Source organism: Maylandia zebra, linkage group LG15, assembly GCF_041146795.1.
Source record: "Maylandia zebra isolate NMK-2024a linkage group LG15, Mzebra_GT3a, whole genome shotgun sequence".
Classification (NCBI taxonomy): Eukaryota; Metazoa; Chordata; class Actinopteri; order Cichliformes; family Cichlidae; genus Maylandia; species Maylandia zebra.
In genome coordinates, this window is record NC_135181.1 from 20,471,399 (window position 1) to 20,496,942 (window position 25,544).

Consider the following 25,544-nt stretch of genomic DNA (forward strand, 5'->3'; position numbering starts at 1 on the left):
TGGCTAAAAACAAGTAAAAGTTCAAAAATGATGTGGTAGACGTCTATATTGGCTACTTTTAAAAACATATGTGACAAGTCATTGCCAGTTTGACTGACCAGTCAGGCCATACCGCCACACGTGTGTGGTTCACTGAGCCGAGAGGTGTGCTGTACGAGGATTTGAGGCAAAATGGTGCACTGTTTATTTGCAGTTTACATATCAGAAGCTGTGCAATAAACTAAATTTTTTGGATATAGTTATGAGAGAGCTTTATATAAAGTCAACGTAAGATAACAAACTTTGGGAATCCAAGTTGTTTTGATTGCATCATTGAGAAGCTGTTTTGTGCACATCCAGGATTCTTGCTCCATATTTTTGGCCGTCGTTAGATCTTTCTTTTGTTTGTTTGAAGTACCTACTTAAGAGAGTGAAAGTGCACAAGCATATCCTTTGTTTTTTTTATGTAGAATTCATTGCTGCAGCCAGGGCTAGTACAAAAGTGACTGCCTTAGACTGATTTATAGGTTTAGTGTCTTTTAGACTTATTGGTCACTAATTAGCTAACATACACTATTGTAGGTCCATTAGCAGCACCACAGTGCTGTCACGTTCTTTATAGGCACAAGATGATGCTAAACATACTCTAAACTTAAACTTTAGATGCTTCTTAAACCCAGTTTCACAAACAGTGTTAGATCTGTGAGAGTTTTTGAGAGTAGGCATCCATGGTTTCAAATAGCCTCGATACATGTAGTGTTTTATGTCCACTTTAAAGTTCCTGCCTACTCACCAGATGCTACAGTCAGAGTGTGCCAGATGTTTCACAGATGGCATAACTGCATCCAAATCAAAGTTGCCGCTCGCATGAACTGTTTGCGTTTGTTTGTCTTGACACAATAAAAAGGCAGTAACGTTTGAGTCCCAGGTTTCCGCTGGCTAAGCATCACCAATCACAGCCAACACCCTTCACATGTTGAACTCTTTCTTTCTTTCTCATTTGGGGATTTAGCTGCCCCCCAGTTCTTCCATTAAAGCTTATTTGAGATATGAGTGTTTAGAAGGCTGCTTTGAGTACTCTGGGCCATCCTTAACATGTGGCGGATAAAAACTGTGTTAATCTTCTCGGGTTCGTTCACTGATTAACGAGAAAGTAAACATCTCCTCTGTGTGCTGTAATGCTCGACCCTTGAACTTGTCGTTTTCTTGCTAGTTTATGCCTTTGCTTTGGACAATAATTTTTATACGTAATACTAAAGTACGTTAATCAAGCGTTCCTGTTGTGTTTGCACATTTTAAGATTTATCTCGGGCACAAATGCAAGACTGAGTCATAACTTCCTCCACAGAATAAAGGTGAAATGGATCAGTGTGTAATTAAAATGAAAATTGTGGGTTGAAATCTTTGGGTTAATAATTAGCGAGACTTTGAGTCTGGTATCAGAAATATTAATAAAATTTGCATTTATCACTTGAAGAATGTCAGCAAGGTTAGATCGTTTTTATCCACAATGACAATGACACACTAATGCATGCAAATTACAGCTCGTCTAGATTACTGCAGTGTACTTTGTGTCGATCTTTTAAAGAAAAGAGATCTACACCTGCAATTTGGACTGACTAAAACCAAGAGATACCATCTTATTGTAGGCATTACTCTGTCTTCAGCTCAGATTGACACTTTGAAAGGGTGGCAATTATTTTTCAAATTTTCTGTGAACTTACCACCATTTATTGTGCATTAATGATCCTTTACCATAATTTTAGATAACTTCTCTTTAAACCGTACCAGAGCACGAATGTCCCCTCCCCTCCTTATCTGGGCCTGAGTATACTTAACATGCCCCCCTCTCTTTCTTTCATGCACTTTGCTGTTTAATTGAGGCTCTTTTTGACAGAACTGACAAACTTTCCTCTTAAACGTTGGCTTATAGATTTGCTTATTACTTACTGCATTCATTAGTGTTTTGTGCTTAGGTTGGGTATACAGAAGACTATTAATATGACTCGTAACCTGAAGCATGCGCTGCTTTATTGTCATTTTTGGTTCCAATGGGGACCATAATTTACTAAATGGACATGGTGTTGGTTTCAGTGAGGCTTGAAACTCACAATTGAAACCTTGAGTTCATCAGCAACGTGGATTTTACGGTCCGTTGACGCCAAAGTCACGAACACGAAGGTTTGGCTCGAATTACTCACATGAAAGCAACGAAAGCAAACCCTGAGAAAAGAAGCATCACAATAAACAGTGAAAATAACTGCTGCTGGTAGCGCTTTTACTTTGTAACCATTGTAAACTTCGGAGTATTAAGAAACTTGGGCTTTATGTTATCTTAAGGATCTGCACTTTCGCCGTAACGATTGTCACTTTCATAACTTTCATTCAGATTATTTCACTTTCTTTGTTTTTTGTTTTATCTGTCTACTTATGTCTTACCCAGTTGTGTTTATCTTAAATGATCCCTATGCAAATGAGATTTAATTAAAGTTTACCGAATGAAAGTTCTGTATAAATATTATGGAGCTCTGTTAACAGTGACTGAAGATAAAGAGTGCTAATATTTGTCCGTTAAACAAAGTTGATATATGCTGTTTCAGTAGTTAAACAGGCTGACAGAATGATCCAATATTAGTTTAAATTAGCTTAATAAAAATGTGTTAAGTTGTACTGCTTGTAGCTGTTGTGGAGCTTTTGTTAGGCCAGGGACACTCAGGAAGCTGGAATGAGTCATGCAGAATTACCTATGCAGTAATCTTGATATAGAGGATTAATACATGTTGACGCATTGTCCCCCAGTCCCGAAGTTTGTTCCAGAGCGGGGTATCTTTAAACTAATTTGCCACGCCTCTCCCTTAGTCTATTAGATAACCCTGACACCACTCTGTGACACATTTTCCTAAATCCAGATAGGAAAGATGTCAGTTGGGGCTCAGATTAAGAGACTAATCTCCAAGGCCTTTGAATGACTTGGACACTTCTAAGGTCATGCCGAAATGGAGAGGCCCACTCTAAAGAGAAAATCCTTTACACTAGCAGCAGAGGAAGTGTTTCTGCAGATGGGCCTAAAGTGGAATATCCTCTTCCTGTTCTCTTTCTTTCTCCTCACTGTGTCATCACACTTTCCATTTGAACCTTGACTTTCTTTAAATTATTGAAACCCACTATTTACCCGTGTCACTGTCAGGTATTTTCATACTCACTCCAAGGCACGTCTTTAACATCTCCGGTGCTGCAAAGGTCCGCACGCTCATGCTTCTGACAAGGCGCAGGTAACAGGGTGTAATTTTAAAGCCATTATCGGACTCGTCACACCGTGCGACTGAACAGGTAATGATAATAATGATAGAGACGTGAAGCTGGAGGAAGAGGAAATAATGGAAGTCTTGATCACAAAGAGAGAGGAGAAAGGACAAGAACATAAAGAAAGGTGTATAATGTGGAGGTGATGTAACTTATAGTTTGGGAGAGGAACCCAGCACTAAAAGCCTCTCCTTTCTAACAGCACTTGTCATACGTTGGAGGAAACTGCCAGCTGGGTACATATAATTAAAGTGACACTGACAAGCGGAAAGAGTGGGCCTGCATATCAAAATCAGTTTTTCAGCCTGTTCTTAAAGCTGGTTTAAGTGGGGTTGACCACTAGAGAGCAGAAACCAGTGGCTTAATAAATTTATTATAGCGATTTAAATTAGAAGGTGGATGCCAGGTTCTTGAAGCTACAGAGACAGACACATGTCCAAACAACATTTAGTCACCTTATTACAAAAATGCCCACATGGAGGGCAAACAGGGGTTACAAGGGGAGATTGTGATTCTCCCAGATTCATATCTTCTCACTTGCTCTCTGTTAAATCCTGAATTTGTTAAGTCCTCACATATATCAGCATGAATCATCAGGCCCCATCATGCCTTAAAGACCTCATAGCATCATGTTATCCCAGCAGAGGACTTTGCTGTCAAGCTACAGGCTGACATGTTCCTAGAGTTTCTAAAAGTAGAATGGGAGCCTTCAGCTTTCAGGCAACCAGCTCCTTCTTTAGTTTCTGGAGACATTCCTTCTGGTTTTATAAGATTAGGCTTAAAACTTTGCTTGTTTTTATAAAGTTTGTAGTTAGGGCTGGGTTAGGTAAGCCTGAACAATCCTTTAGTTATGGTGCTAGATGCTCAGACTGCTGGGAGGTTCCCATGATGCACTTCAATAACCTCTTTTCACTCCCGATGTGTTTACATGCCACTACTGTATCTCTCTCATACCTTGCAGAGTTTTTTTGGCTTGTTTGTTTGCTTTTTTCAGTTTTAACAGACATCTGCCCCTCTCTGACTCTGGTTCTGCTGGAGGTCTCTTCCTAAACGTCATCTTTTCCAAACGTCACCTTTGTAATCATAGGGACTGTCTGGCTAATATTGCAGGATCTTAACCTCACAGCATAAAGCATTTTAAGGCAACAGTTGAATTTACTGTACTACCTTCCAGATTATTTTTACCAGGTTTGTTTAGCCAAAAGAAAAGGGATTATTGGAATGCATGGAGTATTGGACTGTGTGCAAAAACACATGCTTTGTCACAGCAGCTCAAGCAGTCAGCAGAGACAGATTAAACCAGTATGAGACTGGCGAAAAGTTTTGATCAGGTGCCCTTTTTTGAGCATTTATCTTAAATATCCATGGCTTCAAACAAATCAAAAAAATTGTCAGGTTACTGCCAAACAGTTTCTTCTGATATGTTGCATATCTAGAAAATTCTTAGTCATCATGCTGCATTTTGACCAAATTTAGTCACAACTGTGGAGCCCCAGGAGTTAAACACAACATCGGGAGCGGCACCAAAATTGCCCTTTAGCCTGCTGCGTTTTCATTTCAGCTGCCTGCCAAGAACTGCAAAGATTAGGCAAATTAGCGTAATAAAGGATTAGAAAGTGACTTTGCTTGAAACATTGTTTTGCATACACAATACAAGAAGGATCATGCGCTTTGTAATTTATTGCAGTTAGACTGTGGAGTGTGAGTTGATAGGTAGCAGTCGCACACAGAGAAGGGAAAGAAGACTGAAATTACTTTAAAAACTGTTTTTTCTTTTTTCCACTTTTAATTCTTTGTGAGTATTTTACATTTAAAATAAACTATTATTCAATTTTACATTATGATAGTGCCATGTTTGCAACACCTTTCCACATAAAATCTGATACAGGTCTTTTGATTTCCACAGCAAAACAAATTAGAAATCCTTTAATCGACTTTTATTAATGTTTTTTTTTCCTTTCTTTTTTTCACTGATATGCGTTCAGCCTTTATTAGAGTTCTGTCAGGTATTGTTTTTTGCCACCTTCTATTTTATTAAAGGGGTGTTAGTATCTGTAGTATCCTAAATCTGAATCTGCACCTGTGGTTTACTTGCTTTTATTATGTGATGGGCTGAAAAACCACTGAGAGCACATCCACGATTATAATGGTTGGCATTTAGCTGACACTCTTAACCACAGCCAGCTACTATGATTTCATCCAAGTATTTTATGCAAATGATGACATACTCAATTGGAATTGAAACTGGAAGTTCAAACAAAAGAAGGAAAAATCGTCGCTTTTATGCTCGTCTTAGATTTTTTCATCTAGACAGAAATTATGCAACAGTGATGGGGAAGGCATTTGTTGAATAAATTATAACTCGGGGATCTCTGCTGCTTAACGCTGTCTGAAAAAATATCTCCACACCGCAGCTCTCCAGAAAGGCTCTCTCTTTTACATATTGTGATTTGAAGTGTTTGTATTTTATCCAAACAGCTGTGGCAGTGACTTGTGATGATTAAGTCATAGTTTCCATCCTCTCTCTGTTTATAATATATTAAAAAAATGTTTGCACAAATTTATTCCAATCGCACAGCTGTAATGCCGTTTGGCAGACTGCTGATGGTCTGTTTGAAGCGTGTGTCATCTCTCCTGATTGGCTGGTGCTGCTGTTCCTGTTTTTTGTTATTGAACTTGAGGAAGGCCGGGTACCGTTATCAGCTCAGAAACAAACTGTGTTCAGCTCCGTCCTCCTTTTTGCCTCACTTTAACATTATCACAGCTGACATTTAATCTCTGCACACCACAAACAACCTCAGACTCTGTTAATGATGCATGCATATGGATGAGGCTTTGCTGACCATCAGCAGGACGAATGCGAAAATGCTGCTCGGCTTGCTCAGCTCTGTGAAGGCTCACCAATAAAAAATAGCACGCACACACATACAGAGTGCTGTTGTTTATCTTGGATCACCGGTATTCCACATACACCGTGTCATGTGAGGATGATCTTTGGATGGCAGTGTGATCTAACCCAGAAGACAGATGGGGAGGCCTGTTTGTTTCTGTGTGTCTAAGTGAGTTTCACTCCTTTCTTTATCTGTGTGTTGCAGATCACGTGTCCGTGGGTGGCCTGGGTGACAGTTTCTATGAGTACCTGCTCAAGGCCTGGCTGATGTCTGACAAGACTGATGAGGAAGGCAAGAAGATGTACTACGATGCCCTGCAGGTACACACACTCACACACACAATGACACGCTTTTCAAAATGAGCTGAGGCGACTTTGACTGTTTGTGATTGAGGGGGGGAAAAAAGAAGTATTCAGAGTTTCAATCACAGACTTCACTGGAACTGCAGCACGTAGTAAAATGAGCTATCATTCAAGTGATAGTGGATCTCTTTATAAACAGATATCTGCAGGAACGTTTTACTTTTGCACCAGAACCGTTCTGGTTTGGCGTTTTTTGTGTATTTGCGATTTAGGTGACCACATCGCAGCAAACCAAACGTGACACAAACTGTGTGTTTGTGTGAGTAACACCACTAATGCTAAGAGGTGATCTTTTTTTTTTTTTGAAATACATATATTTGGCACATAAATGACAAATATACAGTAGTTTATCCAACTAAATTTCCAAGTTTCCTTACAATCATATTCCTTTTTTTTTCTATCCAAATAACTGTTAAAAGAGTTACCTGTTAAATCTACTGTGTTTTTGTCTCTTTATTATAATAATAGTAACAAGAGCAAAATAAATATCTGTAACCTCTAAATAAAACCTGTGAGAATTACCTTTCAAAGTTTCGTCCTTGTTGTTCAGCTGTTGCTCTAAAAGTGTCTGTCCTGCTTTGGTAACTTTTGTAAACTCGAGCCAATCAAAATGTGGAACATTGTCTCATTATGTGGTACGAAGGGATGAAAACGAGGTGCAGTCTCACATAAACTGGGACACATCGTCAACCTTCTGTATTTGTAAAGAATGAGCAGCAGATGTAATGGGAAGGTTTGGCCCAGATATCGCTTATTTGTGGAAAAAAACTGCCATTGCGGCCAGAGGCCAAGTCAGCAAACAAGCCTGTGGGTTTCCGGACCGAGTGATTTTGATAATCACTCAATCATTTTTCAGGCAAAATGTCAAAAATACTGTCCAGGTTCATCCTTTAACTTAGAGGGATTTGCTGCCTTTTTCTGAATATTTGGGGTTTTAACTGCTGATGAAGATATTTGAACAATTTTTTTTTCCAATTAACTAGACAATTGTAAGATTTTGTGTTACAATAGTGCATGTTCATACAAAAGCTTAGGATAATGAGGTTGGTGTATACAGGTAATGCTGCTCAATACGCTCAGTTACAAACGTCTGTTTGTGAGGGCAGCCAATCAGAAGACAGTTGGCTTAAAGGGGGAGGAGCTAAACTGCTTGTTTAAAGCATGGAATGAACTGAGGGCCTGCACCAGGACCCAGTATAAGATAAATAAGGATTATTTTGAATAGTGAATCACGCAAAGCTGCTCTAGTAGTGTCCAAAAGTATAAATAAGTCTGTGTAGTACTAAATTAATTTTACAAAGTATTAGTCGTGATTCTATTTTCCAGTCTTTATCATGTGTTAGCACTTAGTGAGTAATGCAGACAGTATTGTGTATCTGCTTTGTATTTTATTGCTAATATATGGGGAATCCCGAGGTAACCTCTGGAAGGCTGTGAGTGTATTACACATACAGCCAGTGACCTCTAATTTGAGGCTGTTCTTGCTGAACTGACAGCATAAGGGTCTGTTTACAGATGGTGAACTGTGTGGATTTACTCTGGGGTTTTGCATCCTCCGTGCACCCTCTGAGTCATAATAAATGGTTGTTGGGTAATAGCGGAAAACAAGCATGAGGCCATCTTTTGATATTGAAAAGTGGCCTTTTTGTTGTATTTATTTCTGTCTAGCTTTGAAGCTTTGCAAGTGTTACTTGTTGCCTCTGTAGTTTTATGCTAAAATATGCTATTTCACAGATTTAATTTTAGTCTAAAGTGGAGAGTTTTGTGATTTTTATCTCAAGTAATATAATCTTCAGGAGCTTGATACAGAGTTTGAGCAGATGGAAGGATGACACAGCTGACAGGACTACTGCTGAATAACAAAAGACACAACTACAGTAACAACAGCACTCGTAAACCCAAAGGATAGATGACACACGCACAGACAGACACACGGAGACAGCTTTTCTCTGTTAGAACAAATTGTCAACTTAAGTTGAGGTGACAAGCGACGGGTCTCAGCTGGAGAAAGCTGATTGTCCGTCTGTCTTTCTGTGGCACACTGGGAGCGGATATATTACACAGCGACTAAAATTCAGACTTAAACACGCTGGGATAGTTTACCCATAATCCCTCTTGATCTTTGAGGATTATGGGCATTCTTGTTTTATTTGTCAAGGAGAGGCTCGGGAGGAAGAAGCAGCAGGAGGTCTATCAAAGTCACAACAAAACAGAAAAAGGAATAACTTTTACTTTTTGCACAATTTGTGCTCCTTAAAGGGTCTGTAAATAGAAAAATACAAGGTTTTTCATTTTGGAGGACTACTTATCCATTAGAGATAACAACTGGAACCAACACAAATCAGTAACTCTTAAGATGATTTAGTTGTAGTTTTTCAATCATATCTAGCAATCTAGTCTTTGGTGATGAAGGTAAATCACAGCCACAAGCATTTCTATATTTCCCAATGGGATTGACATGTTTTCTTATCTGCAGATATCTGCTGAGACTGAGTATAAGGAGGAAATTATTATGACATATTATGACTAGAAAGAAATGTTTGTGCACAGCTTCAAGCATATGTTTTCTCATGGGCTCAGGGGTCATCCCAGATCTCTGGCGGTATCAATTGTAGCCTCGTTATAACAGTTTCAGTCTAATACAATTGATTTTCCCAAGGGGCCACATGAGAGACTGGGACTGTTGTTGAAGGCGACACGAATAAGATGAACTCTCTTATGCTCAGTGTGAATTTTATCCCTTTAGAAGCTTATTGGTCTATAGAGATAAATCGGTATAAAGAAATCAGATAGTTATTGGGCATACCTGAAGTTAGCTAATTTATGCGGGCCTCCACAACAGTCCCAGTTTCTCATGTGGCCTCTTGGGAAAATTAATTGCCCACCTCTGATCTAAAAGCTCAAAGTGGATTTTTGTTGTTCAGTGATTCAAATTAAAGCAGGTGAAGCTATGAAGACGCCGATTTGCTAACACGTTTGTAATCTGCGTTTCTTTCAGGCAATAGAAACCAACCTGATGAGGAAGTCAACCAATGGGCTGACCTACATAGCGGAGTGGAAGGGGGGGCTTCTGGAGCATAAGATGGGCCACCTGACCTGTTTTGCAGGCGGCATGATCGCTCTGGGTGCTGATGGGGCGCCCGGTGACAAGACGGGCCACCAGATGGAGCAGGCAGCGGAGATCGCTCGCACCTGTCACGAGTCTTATGCCAGGACAAGTAAACAGACACTCCACTTCATCTTTTTGCCCCACTTCTGATTTGGTTTGTTAAGCGTAGATGCATTTCATTGTAGAAGTGAATCTGTTGACATAAATGGTAAATGGCCTGTATTTGTATAGCGCTTTACTAGTCCCTAAGGACCCCAAAGCACTTTACACATCCAGTCATCCACACATTCACACACTGGTGATGGCAAGCTACATTGTAGCCACAGCCACTGACAGAGGCGAGGCTGCCACCGGGCCCTCTGACCCCCACCAGTAGGCAACAGGTGAAGTGTCTTGCCCAAGGACACAACAACCGAGACTGTCCAAGCAGGGGCTCGAACCAGCAACCTTCCGATTACAAGGCGAACTCCCAACTCTTGAGCCACGATCGCCCCATAACATGTGTAGATTTCTGAATATGGCTCAATCCAAACGATTACTACTCTCCAAATTATCTTTCATGTCAGGTTTTTGAATGCTGTCCATGCACTGTTCATTTTTTTTAATCAAGACACTCAAATTAGTGCTTACTGAGGGGAAAGTGCTTTTAGACTCATTTAAAATTCTCATTTTTAATCAATGCCATATTTTAAGAGGATGCAGTTTTTTCCCTTTTTCCTCTTAATTCAGATAATTGTATTTATCTCCCTCATTTAAATGCATCCTTAGGTCGTGTTCTGAGTCATCGTGATTTGAATGCAGTTCTGGAGAAACCTCACCGCTAGCAGTTGAATAGCATTATTCTTTTCAGTGACCACTGACCTCTAAGTTAGTGGTGTTGCTCTGCACAGCATCTACATATATTACTTATTTACTTACTTACATATTAGTTTACTTTATGTAAATATATGGATAAATAATAAAAACAAAGTGAAAGGGAAGAAAACCAGGCATGTTCACTATTCTGTAAGCCTTACATCATGTGGTTTTCCATACATGTGCAAACATGCAAAATATATAAATATGCTGAAAAACACGGTTCTGTTCTTCATCTCTGAACATTTTCTTGTCTTGTTCTTGTCTTTTGCAGCTTTGAAACTCGGACCAGAGGCTTTCCGTTTCGATGGCGGCGTTGAGGCCATCGCCACCCGCCAGAACGAGAAGTATTTCATCCTCCGTCCTGAGGTCATTGAGACCTACATGTACATGTGGAGGTTTACCCATGACCCCAAATACAGAGAGTGGGGCTGGGAGGCTGTACAGGTAAAATATCTATCTATGAAAACGAAGATTGTGTTAATTTGAGAAAAACTGGAGACAAAATTCTGAAAGGAAAAGTAAAGTTTTTCTATTTAAAAATCCATAAATTGCCTGTAAAAACAAAAACAAAAAAACCTCACACAAGGTCACTCATGATTTAGTGAATAATCCTCCCTAAGGTTCAGTGATTTATGTCACCAGTCACCGATGGCCTTCTTTGTCTCCCTCTCCCTCCGTGCTGTCCGTCTCCATCACCGTCTCTCATTCAGGCCTTGGAGCAGCACTGTAGAGTCGACGGAGGCTACAGCGGCATCAGAGATGTCTACGCTTCATCTCCAAACTACGACGACGTGCAGCAGAGCTTCTACTTGGCCGAGACGCTCAAGTAAGACACAAACTGAACACCCTTCACTTCTGTCCTCTTATGATTGTGCTGTCATTGCATTTTATGGTGTGACTAGGACCCTGCAGCCCCGAACTGACAGAGATGTCAAGCCCCACACAGACACACACAGGTTGTCATTCATTCACACTAAGCTCCAGGGAAGAGTGTCACACACTTCCTGAAATTGAGGGACTTTTGTAGCTGTACAAAATAAGTAAAGTACATTTTAGGCCCAAAATTGCAAGCTACTGCAAGACGGAAAAAATATTAGGTTCACAAATGAGGCAGAAATAGAGGGGAAAGTGTTTAAAGCAGAATCTTTAGGTCTTTTTGCTTTTAGCAGATAGTTTAATATGGATTTCTTAGGAGGAAGAATGTGGGACAGAGGGAAAGAGGGACAACTTGAAGTGTTAAAAAAAAAGTTGGACTCAAACTGTGAACAGTGGGATTACATAGCTGTTGCTGTTATACCTGGACAGCCCAACATTGTAACCAGAGTATCTACAGGTCCTTAAAACACATTTAGTATCAAATTGTCCTAATGTTGTTTTCACTGTTTATGTTTTTACAGATTATAAATGTGCTGTTTTCAGAATAGGCCAGAATCCAATTCACAGTGAAATTCAAAGGTCAGAGGCAGAGAGAAAAGCCGTGAATCACAGTTAACCTAGTTATAGTATAAACCAAAGATTTAGCTTTCTGTATTTAATGAATATGAAGTAGAGGAATATCAGCTGTAAGGATTTTACTTATTTATTAATAAATAACTACAAAGAAGTACTAAGAAATATGTACAAAGGAAGACTGCAGTACAGGGTTAAAAATAAAATGCAACAAAGTACAAACCTTAATTCTCTCAGCAGTAGGCTATAAAAAAGAGCTTTCTTCTTCTATTGCCCCAGACTGTGCAACTCAGTAAAATGCACTGTCATTCCTATAACAATTAAACCAGATGATTTCTTATAGACTGGTTATGTTTAATCAAAAAAAAGTGCATTTTTTGGCATAAAAGATGACATGAAGGAGAACCAAAGTGACTTACCAGTGGCAAAGATCTTGCTGTACTGCTGTAACACCAGTAGCATCTACAAGCTTAAGCCTCATTTATACGCTGTTGTGGACAGACAGCTGGAGATATAAACAACTTCAAGGTCTCATTTATGTTGTTCTTTTTAAAGTCCAATTGAAGTCCACTCCCTCATGCACATGCATAGTTTTCATTCTGCCTGAAATATTTGTCAAAGCGGAGCTAAATTGATGAATTTGGAGTTAAACAGCAGAGCTGGTTACGTGGGATGAATTTACATTTTAAAAAAAGCCAAAACAAACAAGAAATATTGTGTCTAGAGAAAAGCTGTAAGACATCTGTCATCTCTCATTTAGTCCTAAATATTTAGTAGCTTGTAATTCCAGGACTCAAAAAAGCTTCCTTTTGGTTAGTTTTCTTTGTCAGAAGTGGGATGCGGTCAACACCAAAGGCTTAATGTGGATGGTTTACTGTTATGTGGCTCAATTCCGTGTCTTGTCTTGGTTAGAGTTGACATTTCGGGTGTGAATGTCATATTTGTGCCCTCCTCTTTTTGCTCTTCTGGAGTAAAAAACACTCAAATGCAGCTGGGACTTTCTATCCTGTAGATGACAAAGAGGCTTTTAGAGTTACTGGTAAACCAGAGTATATTCATCTTTTTTCATTTCAACATCTGTTTTGCATTCCCGAAACAGTCCAAAGCTAAACTAGGATGATTTCTCCTCTGGGACGTATAATAACATGAAAAGAATTGGATACAAATGTGCAGAACTTGTTCTGAATAAAAGAATATTTTGCAGCATTATAAATAAACTTCCTCTTCACGACTGAAAACGGTGCCTTGATACATTAGATCTGAAATAGCAGAAATCTAGTAGAGAAAGCCAGAAACTGTGAAAAACACCGCATGTCCTTACACACCACAGGCAGCACGCCGTCTCACTTTTTTCTTAATACATGGCTGATATTTTTACTTAACTGCCCTTATGTGCACGTCTCAGTTTGAATGTGTTAATGTGTGCGTGAGGGTGTGAGCGTTTGAGTGTGCAGCCAAAAAATGGCTCTTTAAACGTGTTGTCAGCCACGCAGTATGATGTCTGGTGGCTAATAGGGCTTTCTCTCGCCTCTCCAGCTGTGCTCAAGAAGACAAGTCTGTTTAAAGCACGAGGAAAAGTCTCGGCTACAGCTTAACGTGGGTGGAAGCGTGTGGTCATGCACTCTGCTGTGTGTGTTTGTGTTTACTCTGTGTGTCTGACTACGCAAAGGAGGAACAAGGAGAGCATTCAGTGTTAGTGTCATTATGAAACATTGGGTCAGTAGTGCCAGAGTCAGGTAAGTAGTAGTAGCAGCTACACAAGAGTTATTCATTACATGTTCTTTTCAGGTACTTTTATAGTATTTTGCTCAAAGTTGCAGCTTCTAGTTAATGTATTTTTTATGGATGTAACACAATCAACCATTCACAGCGTAGAACTATGCTAAAATTAAAGCTTAAAAGAGCCGGGGAATCAAGGCTGAAAATTCTGCATTCATTGCTCCTGTTAATCGAACATGGTTGTAGGGCACGGTTTTCTGACCAGTTATCCATTTTTACATGAATATTTTTAAGTTGCCTGAAGCAAATAAAGAAAAATGTTCAAGGCGAATTTAAAATCAGCTGTCAGAGACTCAGCAGCATTGAGAAAGCGCGCACAGGCTGTAAAATAGCTTAGTGCAGTTGAGCTTTAGAGCTGATACGACTGGTGATCAGATATCAATACTGTGGCTTCAGGTCTCTGCTGATGCCGAGTGACAATCTGACAGGAGTGTAAAATTATGCCAAGGGTCACACTAGAATATAAACAGGACAACAATGTCCTCGTGACGAGGAAAATTCGGTGGTTTGCATTGAATGTTTTTGCTGTTGGCGACCGATTGCAAGTAGTTATGGCAACCAGCTGTGTTTTACACACATATGATGATCACAAACAGACTGATCGCAGACTGACTCTGTCTTATTCCCACTTTTATCACCGTCTCAGCCCTGATTCCCATCTACAAAGCAAACAATTCACACAGCACACGTATCCAAACACTTTTTTTAGTGTGACTGTAGCATAAAACTCTTGTTCAGCTTAACATTAAACATCCAAAATGGTCCTTTGTGCGAGTTCTTTCTACTGATCATCAATCACGCTGGGTCTTCTTTTACTGCTCTGTCTGAGGGCACGTCTTTACTGCCCGTCTCTTACACGCCAACAGCTCACAAAAACAAAAAATAAGATGATATGATGAATACAGCTTAGGTTAAGTGCACCAAAAGCTTCCCAGCAACTGTTACAACAAAACATAATGAATGAGCGATAGAGGGAGAGAGGCCAAAGCCTCATCGTCTGAGCTTTTCTGCTAGTATCAGCTCATGGTGACCACAGTTTGAGGTTAAGTCACAGATTTCAGAGGAAGAGCCAACAGTTTCTATGCCCACACGACATATAAGAGTGTGCAAATGAACCCCCGCCTGCCACAAACAGATTCTGAATCTGTGGTATTATGGCACATGTTTTAAATGCTGCTAAGAACTGTTTTTAAGTTTTGTGGAAATGTAATGAGGACTCTTCAAAGGCTTTAAGATTCAATGTATGGAGTACATACATTACAAGTACAAGTATTACAGTTACATTACAGTACAAGTATGGAGAGAAGGACCCTTTGGTTGTTCTCTAAAGAGCATTAAAGCTGTTGAGAGTTATGTTTTTTGTTTTGTTTTGTTTTTTTCACAGTACAATATTCATTTTTTATTAAGCAATTAAGCTTTAAAGTTGAATGGAATGCATTTATTAAAGGCACAAGATACCAAATCAATACATTGATTTCCCACATCTGATATCAGCGTTTCTCACAGTTACCATTAACGTCAGCATGAATGTCTTCATTACTGTGTTCATCTGCTGATTATTGTTCAAATTACATCCTTAATTGACAAGAAAGAGTTTAAAATATACATTACAGGTTTCCACAGCTTCCCTAATGTTTAGTATTTGATCATGTGAGACAAATATAATAACATAAAATCAAAACCTGTGTGCATGCATGAAGCAGTGGACTTCATGGATGGACTGATTAAAGACCAAAGTTTCTATTCGCCTCTTTCTCCCGAGCCTCATGCAGATTTATCATCCTCTCCGTTTCCTTTACTCCCTTAGAAATGATATCAGCCACTCCTCCATCTCCCCCTCCTCCTCCACCTCTATCATTTTTTTCCCTCCCCACATACCAGACAGCTGTTGACAGGAAGTCAAGGTTATCCTAACAGAGCCTTATGGGGGCGAAGTGCCATCCAATCCAGCTTTTATTTTATAGGCAGTATATTTTAACAAGCGTCACCTCTACTCCTGATTAAAACACTCACAGACACAGAAACCAACACAGCCAAAGTGTCCGACTTCCTTCTCAGATCAGTTTGTAGAGATTTATTTTTCCTCTTCATCGACATAAAAGGGAGAGCTGGCTATTTGTCTAGGCAAGTGGAACAGAAAAGAAAAAAGTGTCTCTGAATGCTAATGTGTTATTAGCATTTTCTCACATTAAAGGCCCCCCACAGACAACTGGAAGGCAGAATAACTGCGTAACTGACCACGAGCCTGGACACTAACATAATAATTACCCCATCGGTCAGGCAACTGAAACAGACCTCGGCAGACACAGAAAATATCAATCCCATTTAGCTGCGAACCCACAAGTCTAATCCTCCTAATGTGACTCAGGGACTCTGGCATCTTCCAGCATTCATCTTCCCGATGCTGCCAAGGACGCCGTCGTACTTCACACTCCTGTCTGCCTTCAATCACTCGCTGCTGTCTGCTTGTTTGGCTGGCAGGCAAGCAGAGGAGGATGGGGACTTGTCCTGGAGTTTGAAGGCTTCGTGGACAACCAGCTTCTCTACTGAGTCATTATTTCATCCTTAGCTCACGCTTTCTTTTTAAGCTTGTCCCTTTTCTTCAGCTCCATTGTTTAAATTTTCATTTGCGACCAGTTGAAAACAAATCGTTTGTTTTTCACTCAACATGATGAAATCTGATAAGACGCCACAGGACCGTCAGCTGTCCTGAAACTCTTTCAATTTGCTTATCACTCCTTTGATGGATAATAATATTTCAGGGCCGTTTCATAACAGGGCGGTTTGATGACAGCGAAGCACAAAAATTGCATGACTTCAAGTTTCATAAACCAGTCTGAAATAGAGTCGCACCCATTCTTCGCTTTCAGTTCCACATCGGTCTCATCACGGCTTTGGCGAAACCATCGAATAAATATTGCAAAAGCTGAAATGCTCAGGAGTAAACTGTTTTTATTTTATTTTATTTTATTTTGATTTCCATAACTCTCATAAAGAAATCAAGGAGGGAATTGAAGCGCATTTAAACAGTTTATGAATAATGAATTCGGGTGGGACCACAGCACAGTCACAAACATTACTTTATTTTGGATCATTTATGCTAAGTTTGCTGCAACATTTCGTAGTTTAGCAACTTGATCTGACCCCTTCTTCTCTCCCACAGATATCTCTACCTCCTCTTCTCTGAGGATGACCACCTACCATTCGAACACTGGGTCTTCAATACCGAGGCTCACCCCCTGCCCGTCATAAGGAAGGATAAAACGGACAGACCCAACGAAGTGGAGTAACGGACCTGCCTGCACCGACGCCCAGAAACGTGTGAGAACCTCGATCCTGTATACTGAGCCTCCAGCTGTCTGAAACTGTTGAGCCGCTTGGAGCCCTGAGTGGTTACAGATCAGACTTCACCTGATATTGTTGATGGGCTCAAAACTGAACCCACTTGTGCTGGAGCCGGGTTCTCGCTGGAGACTCCAGGGGTTTTTGTTTTGTTTTCCTTCACTTGATTTTTTTTTCTTCTTCTCTGGTTGAGTCCAAAGGCTGACCCAAAGCAACATATGTACTGCTGAATAACATGATAGCTCATCAAAATGTAGACATAATAATTTGAATCAAGATCTAAAGAAAAAAAAAAAAGGCTGTTTATTTCACTCCTCGGTTTGACTTCCTTCGCTTTTCTGTTCATTTGGAGGGACAGTGTGACCAGCTATCACTTTATTCATCAGTTTAATTGTTGCTAGTAGCCATTTTTGATGAGGAGGAGGACGCTGACAGTCATTCACCACTGATATGAACTACCATGGAGCCCGAGTGTTTGGGCACCACACCAAGGAAAAGCTCCCCACTGAGGATCACAAGGCTGGCTGGCCGCGTGAACGGACGCTCAATTCCCTTCACATGTGTCGTCTTTTACCTGCTGCTCTACCACAACAACATCTGAATAGGAACTAGGAACCGGTCTTTCCTGCACCGACTTGAGTGTTTCATAGTGTCGTCAGAGAACTGCTGGTTTTCTTAAAAAAAGAATAGAAAAAAAGGAAAGCCGCAGCACAACCCGAGCCTCTTTTTATAAACCTAACCGACTCTTCTTCCTCCTTCCTTTCTCTTGAGTTGGATGTGACAAATGACGACCAGCCGCACCAGCTCATTACCTGCCAGTAACTCCACTTTCTCCCCACGAGGTTTACACAAAGCCATCCTCCTCCTCCTCCTTATTCTTCTTCTGCTTTTCATCTGCATCTTTGACCCGCTTTTAGATTTCTTTCTCCTTTTCATATGTGCTCTGGGGGTTCGACCAGCACAGGTTTTTTTAAAAACTGAATCAGAATTCGTTCGACAGTTTTTCTCCATTTACTGAAAAATAAAATACACATTTTTTCTTTCTTCCTTTTAAACACTGAAAAGAGCATGAACCAAAAGAAAAAAAAGGAACATTTGCCTCAGTCTGATGGAGCGTTCAACCACTTTTCACAGTCTTACTCCAAAGATGATGTCTGCACAGCTGTAATGGAGCATGGAGATTAGTTGGAGTGCGGATGAAAGCTGTAGAAAGAATTAGGTACTGATTAGGTCCTGACATTCAACAGAAATCTTCTGAAAATGCTAATATCCTCACAATTGACCATGTGTATGCATTAAAAATTTAGCTTCCAGGCTCTCTACAAGAGGAAACTGATTTATTACAGTCCTCTGTAATCCTTGTGCATCAGTCGAGCCCTCGTCCTCTTCTTCACCGCGGTGTTGCTTCTTCCTGTTTCCGTCCTCCAGGTCCGCGTAGGGCAGCCTGTAGGATCTTCCCTCCTCTGTGAGGAGACGCCGTCGCTCGACTCTTCTATAACTATCCACCTTCACACACACAAGAAGCCATACTACTGCAACGCAGCTTCACCGTGCTGTCGTTAACGGGTTTTTTTGTTTCGTTTTTTTTCATCCTCCACTCACATGTAGAGTTTGTGACCGTGTTTGCTGCTTTTGTATCTTCACAGTCGCGCTCGCCTGGTCATTTTAGTTTAATTTCACAGTGAAGACTTCTCCCGATGCCACACAGGAACCAGATTTAATCCAGTTTAGTCTTCGATCTAGTGCCTTCGCTGTAGAAAAGGAGGGAGAAAGCAGCTCTCGCAAACACAAAAAGCAGTTTCAAAGCAGTATTGCAGCTTTAACTAAGAGCTCCCATTGCTCTGATGAGGATTATAATAAATCTAGACATGGATTAAAGGATGATAACTGCTTTTTAATTTGACGTTTGGAGTAAGTTGGGCTTGATAAATGGCTCAAGAGTTGGTAGGAACTTGGGCTTTGTTGTGCTAAGAGGGAGATCAGAACACCAAAGTCCTGAGTTCAGAATTAAAATCGAAAATAAGTCCTATGCGCTTTACTTTTTCCATCTCCAGAGTCTGCGTCTCTGTTGGGAATCGCAGTCTAATCATTTGAGACCTGTGCAGGGCTCAGTCAACACATATTTGTTTGGCTATACTGACATCTAGTGGTAAGTCTAAATATTACAGTCTAAATAACCGTAGTCTGATAAGTCAACAGCTACTTCTATGTCCATAAAAGTATTTACAGCTCAACAAACAAGGAAAGGGAAAACAAGCACTGTTGTACTTTGAGCCTTTATATTGAATATTTGATGGAGCGAGGGCCTAGCTCATAGAACTGCACATTCAGTTCTGCTTATCCTCCAAATGAGCTTTAAACTGACAGATGGTGAGTCATTAGAAAGTTCAGTCAACAACAGGATGACTGCTGAGCTGATTTATTTGTTCTGGCTGAGCGACGCTTGTGCAGGTTATTTTTCTCAGCAGGTTAAAGAACATTTGCCCCAGGTGTCTCAGAGCAGGTAAATCAGTCTGTAAGGATTTCAGAATCAGTGCTTTCTGTTTTTTTTTTCTTGTTTCGTCATCAGTTCTGCATCTTCCAGCTTACCTGCAGTGTTGTTTTATCCATCTAGATTTTTTTGGTGTGAGTCCTCCAGTTTTGGAGAACATACAGTCAAGAGGAAAACATCATGGGTTTATGTGCACTTCTTTCAGCACGTTTAATGGGCACAGTTTGATGAAAAAGAAATACATGAAACCGCTCACAAGAATGTTTGTAGAGTTTTGTGGATTCATAAAAGGTTTATCCCCAAAAGTTGATTCTGTTCATCTGGATGTAGCGTTTTCAGTGGGGGAAACGTTTCGTCACTCATCCAAGTGGCTTCTTCAGTCTCAGCTGACTGCAGGTTTCTCCAGTGTTATAAACAGTACATAAGATTGGGGAAACCACAGTTAGCTGAGACTGAGGAAGTCACTTGGGTGAGTGACGAAACGTTTCCCCCACTGAAAACGCTACGTCCAGATGAACAGAATCAACTTTTGGAGATTTACTTACTTGGATGATTGAGCATGCATCAAGACATAAAAAACTCAATATTCAAGAAAGGGCAGAAATCTCTACAGCCAATATCTACAAAAACAGTCGGCTAACAACAAAATAATCTAGATGGATGAATAGCACTACAGCACTACTTCTCTCCCTTTAGAAGAGCCCATTTTTCCCGATTCAGTGCCCAAGCATTCAGAATTTTTTACTTCCTGCCACCTCAAAATCGCCACTATTCACAAAAGATGAAGCTTTGACAAACCATACCACAGTCCTGTGTTTGCACGATGCTAAACTCCCAGATTTTTTTAATTTTGTTTGGAAAAGTAAAGCCCAAAATGCTCAAGCCCCGGTTTTTACCAACACTGACATATCGTTTCTTATTCTCTGAGCTGTGACCAATCTCTTCATGTTCTTTCTGTCACTGTACAGACGGCAGAGCTTACTGTTTGGTTTAGTTAGAGTGGCATTTATTACCCACGTGATGGTGTATTGTTGTAATTCTGCTGATTGTGTTAATTTATTCTGTGCTAGAGAACATAGGAAACATTGGGAGCCGACCCCTAGGTGGCGCTGTGGGTTTTTAATTGGATTAGAGACAAAGACTGGCAGAGAGAAAGCTTCACAGCTGTGTGCTGGTCTGTTGGGTTTTAAAGAGCTGGCACCTTTACAGAACAACAGAAAAAAGGGGCGAAGGAACCACCTGGGAGTTGATGGGAAAACCTATAGGGAGCCGCATGAATGTACCATCCAATGTGAAGCGAAGAATATTTTGTTTGTATTTTTGTCTTTGTTCGCTTCAGTGTGCTTTGTTATGTTTGTTTTTTGGGTTATTTGGGGGGTCGCTTTGTTTTGGGGTTTTGTTTTTTGGGGGCTTTCTGGTATCTTCCACAGAAAGTGGAAGCCAGGCGTGCAGACAGGAAAAGGTTTGAGAGCAAAACAGATGGAGAGCTGCTTAATGTAGCTGTTTATGTGGGAAATGACCAAATCTATCACATGAGGTTTATTTCTACACTGTAGGGACATTTTTGTTGTTTTTCTCTGGATGTGACAAAAAAACATAAAAAGAGTTAAAGACATAAAGTGTTCGTTGTACAGTAGAGTGTTAGCACACTGTGCAGCTTTATATGAAACCACAGAAACCAGTGAGAGCTGAAAACAGCACGGTTAAACTATGTAAACATCGCTGTCTGATGGCTGCTGATCAAGGTAACAAAATTCTGCTTCATCCATGTTTTGGGTTCAGTGGGACGGGCTCGCGAATCTTCATCCGACAAGTTTGGCAATAGAGACGTCAATTAATTGAAACAGAAAGCCTCTAATGAGGGAACGTGTGATTATTTTCTTCTGATTTCTTGTTTTTATTTTTATTCCTTTTTATGTTGCTGTATGAAAAAGATGAAAACTACAGGAAATTTGTACTTTACTGGTAGTAAATGTTAAGATACTGAACAGTGACAGTTATCAGCTGGCTGGGTTTAATTTGTAATCGATTACTTTGATCTCTGCCGACTGCTGTGACAGGCTCCGACTACACGATATGTTATAATGTGTCAGATTAGATTTTAAATTCAAAATATTATGTTTTACTTATTGGCTACGCCCACAGGCACGGAGGCCTAGAAATTCGTCAGCTACCACCTAGAAACCTAGAAGCTTTGTATTCCCTGAGTGGTTGGTGGAGATTGTAGACAGTGATGAGGTGAAACTGATCGCCATGGTTGCCTGTAGTTTTTATGGAAGACACTGGCGTGTCTGCAAACACTCTTAGACTACTTTCTGCGCTCTAGTGAAACGGTGAGAAAGGGCAGCACAAACCAGAAACATAGACCGTAATTTCCCTTCAAAGTAGTAAAAGCTCCAACTGTCAAGCTCGACTTTTATTTTGAAAAAAAATGTTCTCCGTTTTTGGGTTGAGTGACTTTTTTTTTTTTGCTAGCAAGTGTTTGCAGACAGGTCAGTATCTTCCGTGCAAGCGATGTGACTACAACAATGTGACCAAAGAAATCACAAGGATGTTTTGTTTCACCCCAAGTCCGTTACGGCAGATGGCAGATGGCTGCCCTTCCCTGAGCCCGGTTCAGCCGGGTTTTCTTCCTGTTAAAAGGGAGTTTTTCCTTCCCCCTGTTTCCAAGTGCTGGGTTTTCTCTGTATTAGTTGTCTCTGTACAAAAAAACTGAATTAAATTGAATCCGGGGCACTAATGTGAATCATTTCTATCTATCAAAAGACTCTAAAATATTAGAGCGAAAACTCCAACAATCAAAGAGTCTCTTATGAGCAAGCACTAGGTGACAGTGGAAAGGAAAAACTGCATTTTAACAGGAAGAAACCTCCGGTAGAACCAGGCTCTTTAATGATGCAGACTTTGGGAGAAAGAAGATAAAAGTTAACGACGTGTAGCAGTGGTATCTAAAAACATGGTGAGAAGAGGTCTGTGGACACAAAATACTTCTTTTTGAAACCAGAGAGGTCGCCCCCTGATGGCCATTAGAAAGAAGGCAGGATTAGCCTCACTTTTAAGGTCTTGGCGTTATTTTTTATTTATTTCTTTTACACTTTCTGCAGTCAGGACATGGTGAGGCATTCTTTCGTCCATAACGCCAGTTCTTGTTCCCGAGTTCAACTTCTCGCTGATGTCGTGTAGTCTGAACCTGGCATTGGCCGTTCACATTGATCCTGATGGTTTTAGATACTTTATGTACTTGGCATTTAAGACCTGCAGCTAACAGCCCGAGTATTTTCTCTATCACGTCATTCCCTAAGATGGTCAAGTTACAGTCTAACATGTAAATATCTTCTTGAGGTCAAGAATACCCTGTGACAGTCCTGAACCCACAAAAATGTCCAGTGTGCAGTTAGATAAAAGAGAGAAAAGAGTTAAGGCTACGTTTCACCATTAAGGTACTGATATCTCTCTGATGTGATTTAAGTTATTTAAAATTTCCGATGATTTCTGTCCGGTTACAGATCAAAACATTTAATGGTGTGTGGGTTATACTTTCTTTTCTTTTTTTTAAGCCTCAGGTAAATATGATCGTTAATAGAGATTTGAATGGGTGAGATTTCGTGATATTTTCAGCAGTCATTTGCAGCATTTTGAGGAGTAATCTCCCAACAGGGAAATTTGCTTTCCAGGCATTAGTTGAACGCAGTATACATATGATTATAAATGTTGTTGTCGATTTTTAAGCCCTGTGTGCAGACTTTTGTTTTGAAGGTTTGTATTCTTAGAAACATTTGACCCAATTAGACTTAAAGGGCTCAGTCCCAGCTTTTTCTTCCAAAAAATTTAGTTTCTCTTCTGCTCGTGTCCACCTGGATTTTTATCATTTTAACATTTTTTCTCTCTCTCTTATTTGACACTGAACTGGTCGTTTCACTACCTGCAAAAGGAGATCTGGAGAATGTATTTGGTTTCTGATGTTTGCTTTAGCTTCACGTTGTGTGACATCAGGCTTTTGTTCATTCTCACATGCAGACTTTTTTTTTTATCTGTTGTTTTCATGATTAAGCTGAAATGTCTTTGGTGATTTTATGATTATTGTGTTGACGGTCTGTTGCTTTCCAATGCCTTTCTATTAGTGAATATTAAAGGAGAATTACACCAGTTTCAGGAGTTCAAACCAAAGTCAGTCAGTCCTCTTTGAATATACACCACCTTAAACGTCTCATACAGACCACACTGACATTTGTTTTTCATGGTGGTACACGACCACTAGAAATGACTGGAACTCAATCTGAATTCCTGCAAATGGTCGTAAATCTCCTTTAAAGGGTTTAAACGTGTGAACCTCAGAAATGTATCTGTACAAAATATTGCTGATAATCTTTCCATTGCACATAGTTTACTTTGCATTTATATGCAATATTTTAATTTTGTGGGGAAATCTGTTTTATTGTGTTAATATTATAATTATTGAGTAAAAATGTAAATATTCCATTCCGGCAAACTGGCTGCTCGACATTTATATAAAAATCTCCTGAGCTTATGGATTAAGATGATATTAATGAGCAGCAGACTTTTTAATAAACTATATTTGTTACACTTCTATTGTGAATAAAAAATCTTTTAATATGTGGTTTCTTTGGATTTGTACTGTGTTATTTTAATCTACAGACCTGTTGTGGAATTTATTGGATTTGTGATATGAATTTAAAACCTGTGCTAAAAATTTGTCTGGGCTGCGAACACAAAACTACTTTCAGATTTAGAGCTCTAAACGTGTCTTTTCAGAATAAGAGCATGGTATTAATGTGTTCATTGGGATACTTAAGTAGATGGATCCCCTCTGTCAAACTTTTTACATCAAATTATGGCCTTACAATCAGTTGCAGCAGAAACTGGATCTCACTAGAACAGGCAACATTTTTTTAGGCTTCTGTCCAATTTTCGTGAGCCTGTGAACGGTGTAAATTGTAGCTTCTCTTTCCTGTTCTTGGCTGACAGGAGTGCCACCCGGTGTGGTCTTCTGCTGTTCTAGCCTGTCTGCTTCAAGGTTTTGTGCATTCGTACTCGTTCCTCGCTGTACCTTGAGTGTAACAAGTGGTTATTTGTTGCCTTCCTCTTGAAGCAGTCTGGCCATTTTCTAATGTCAACAAAACATTATCATCCACTCTGTTTCCTCTTTTTCAGACCATACTTCTCTAAACTGTAGACATAGTTGTGTGGGAAAGTCGCAGCAGTTTCTGAAATACTCAGATCAACCCAACACCACCAACAACCGTCCCGCGTCCAATCATTTAAACCAACTTTCTTCCCGTTCCTCATGCTCCATTTGAGGTGTCTACATGTCTAAATGCTTTGAGTTGCAGACATATGGTTGGCTGACTAGGTGTTTGTCTGAAGGATCGTGGGCTTTGGACTTTGCGTTTTGTCGCCACAATGCTGGTGGTGGAAGAAATTTAAGTTACTGCTATCTACTGTGGTTACACATATCTGCTAATTATTAGACTAATAAAATGCTGGAATTCCACTCAATGAATAAAACCGAAGCACATACATCTTGGAGGCCAGACACTACACAGCTGGACAAACATTAAAAAGCTTTCACAGCACATTAGTGGCTCCTAACTGGAAACTTGTGACAAATGCTTAGTGTCGTGCTTTAGCCCAGCCTGTAGCTGGTGAAGATGCAGAGAGGTGTTGGAAAGTTGCATCAGCAGGACAGGTGGATACTAACAGTTCACTCAAAACTGGGCCACACAGATGCATTTTGGGCTGCTGTAGCTGCTTCTTTCTGCATGCTTTCACAGAGGAATGAGACTGATCATCACTACCACAGCAGAGGGGCCACTGTATCATTTCCACCCCCCACAACACTCGACTTATGCCTTAACACTCATCAGGGTAACCTCTTACAGAAAAAGGTTCTGCCTATAAGTGTCTTGAAGCTTGATGTGCACTACAAAAATATGCTTTGTTAGACAACATGCTTCCTACAC

General features: G+C 40.2%; 1 protein-coding gene across 1 annotated transcript in view; it reads left to right on the top strand.

Moving 5' to 3' along the window:
* man1a1 (mannosidase, alpha, class 1A, member 1) overlaps positions 1–24,177 on the top strand; it is a 165,630-nt gene extending 141,453 nt beyond the window's left edge. Inside the window, exons 8-12 of the mRNA XM_004550657.3 lie at positions 6,378–6,493; positions 9,534–9,753; positions 10,774–10,946; positions 11,213–11,328; positions 16,894–24,177. Coding sequence (XP_004550714.1) covers positions 6,378–6,493; positions 9,534–9,753; positions 10,774–10,946; positions 11,213–11,328; positions 16,894–17,020 — 752 coding nt within the window. The 3' untranslated portion in view covers positions 17,021–24,177. The remainder of the gene's footprint in view (positions 1–6,377; positions 6,494–9,533; positions 9,754–10,773; positions 10,947–11,212; positions 11,329–16,893) is intronic.
* The last annotated feature ends 1,367 nt before the right edge of the window (positions 24,178–25,544 follow it).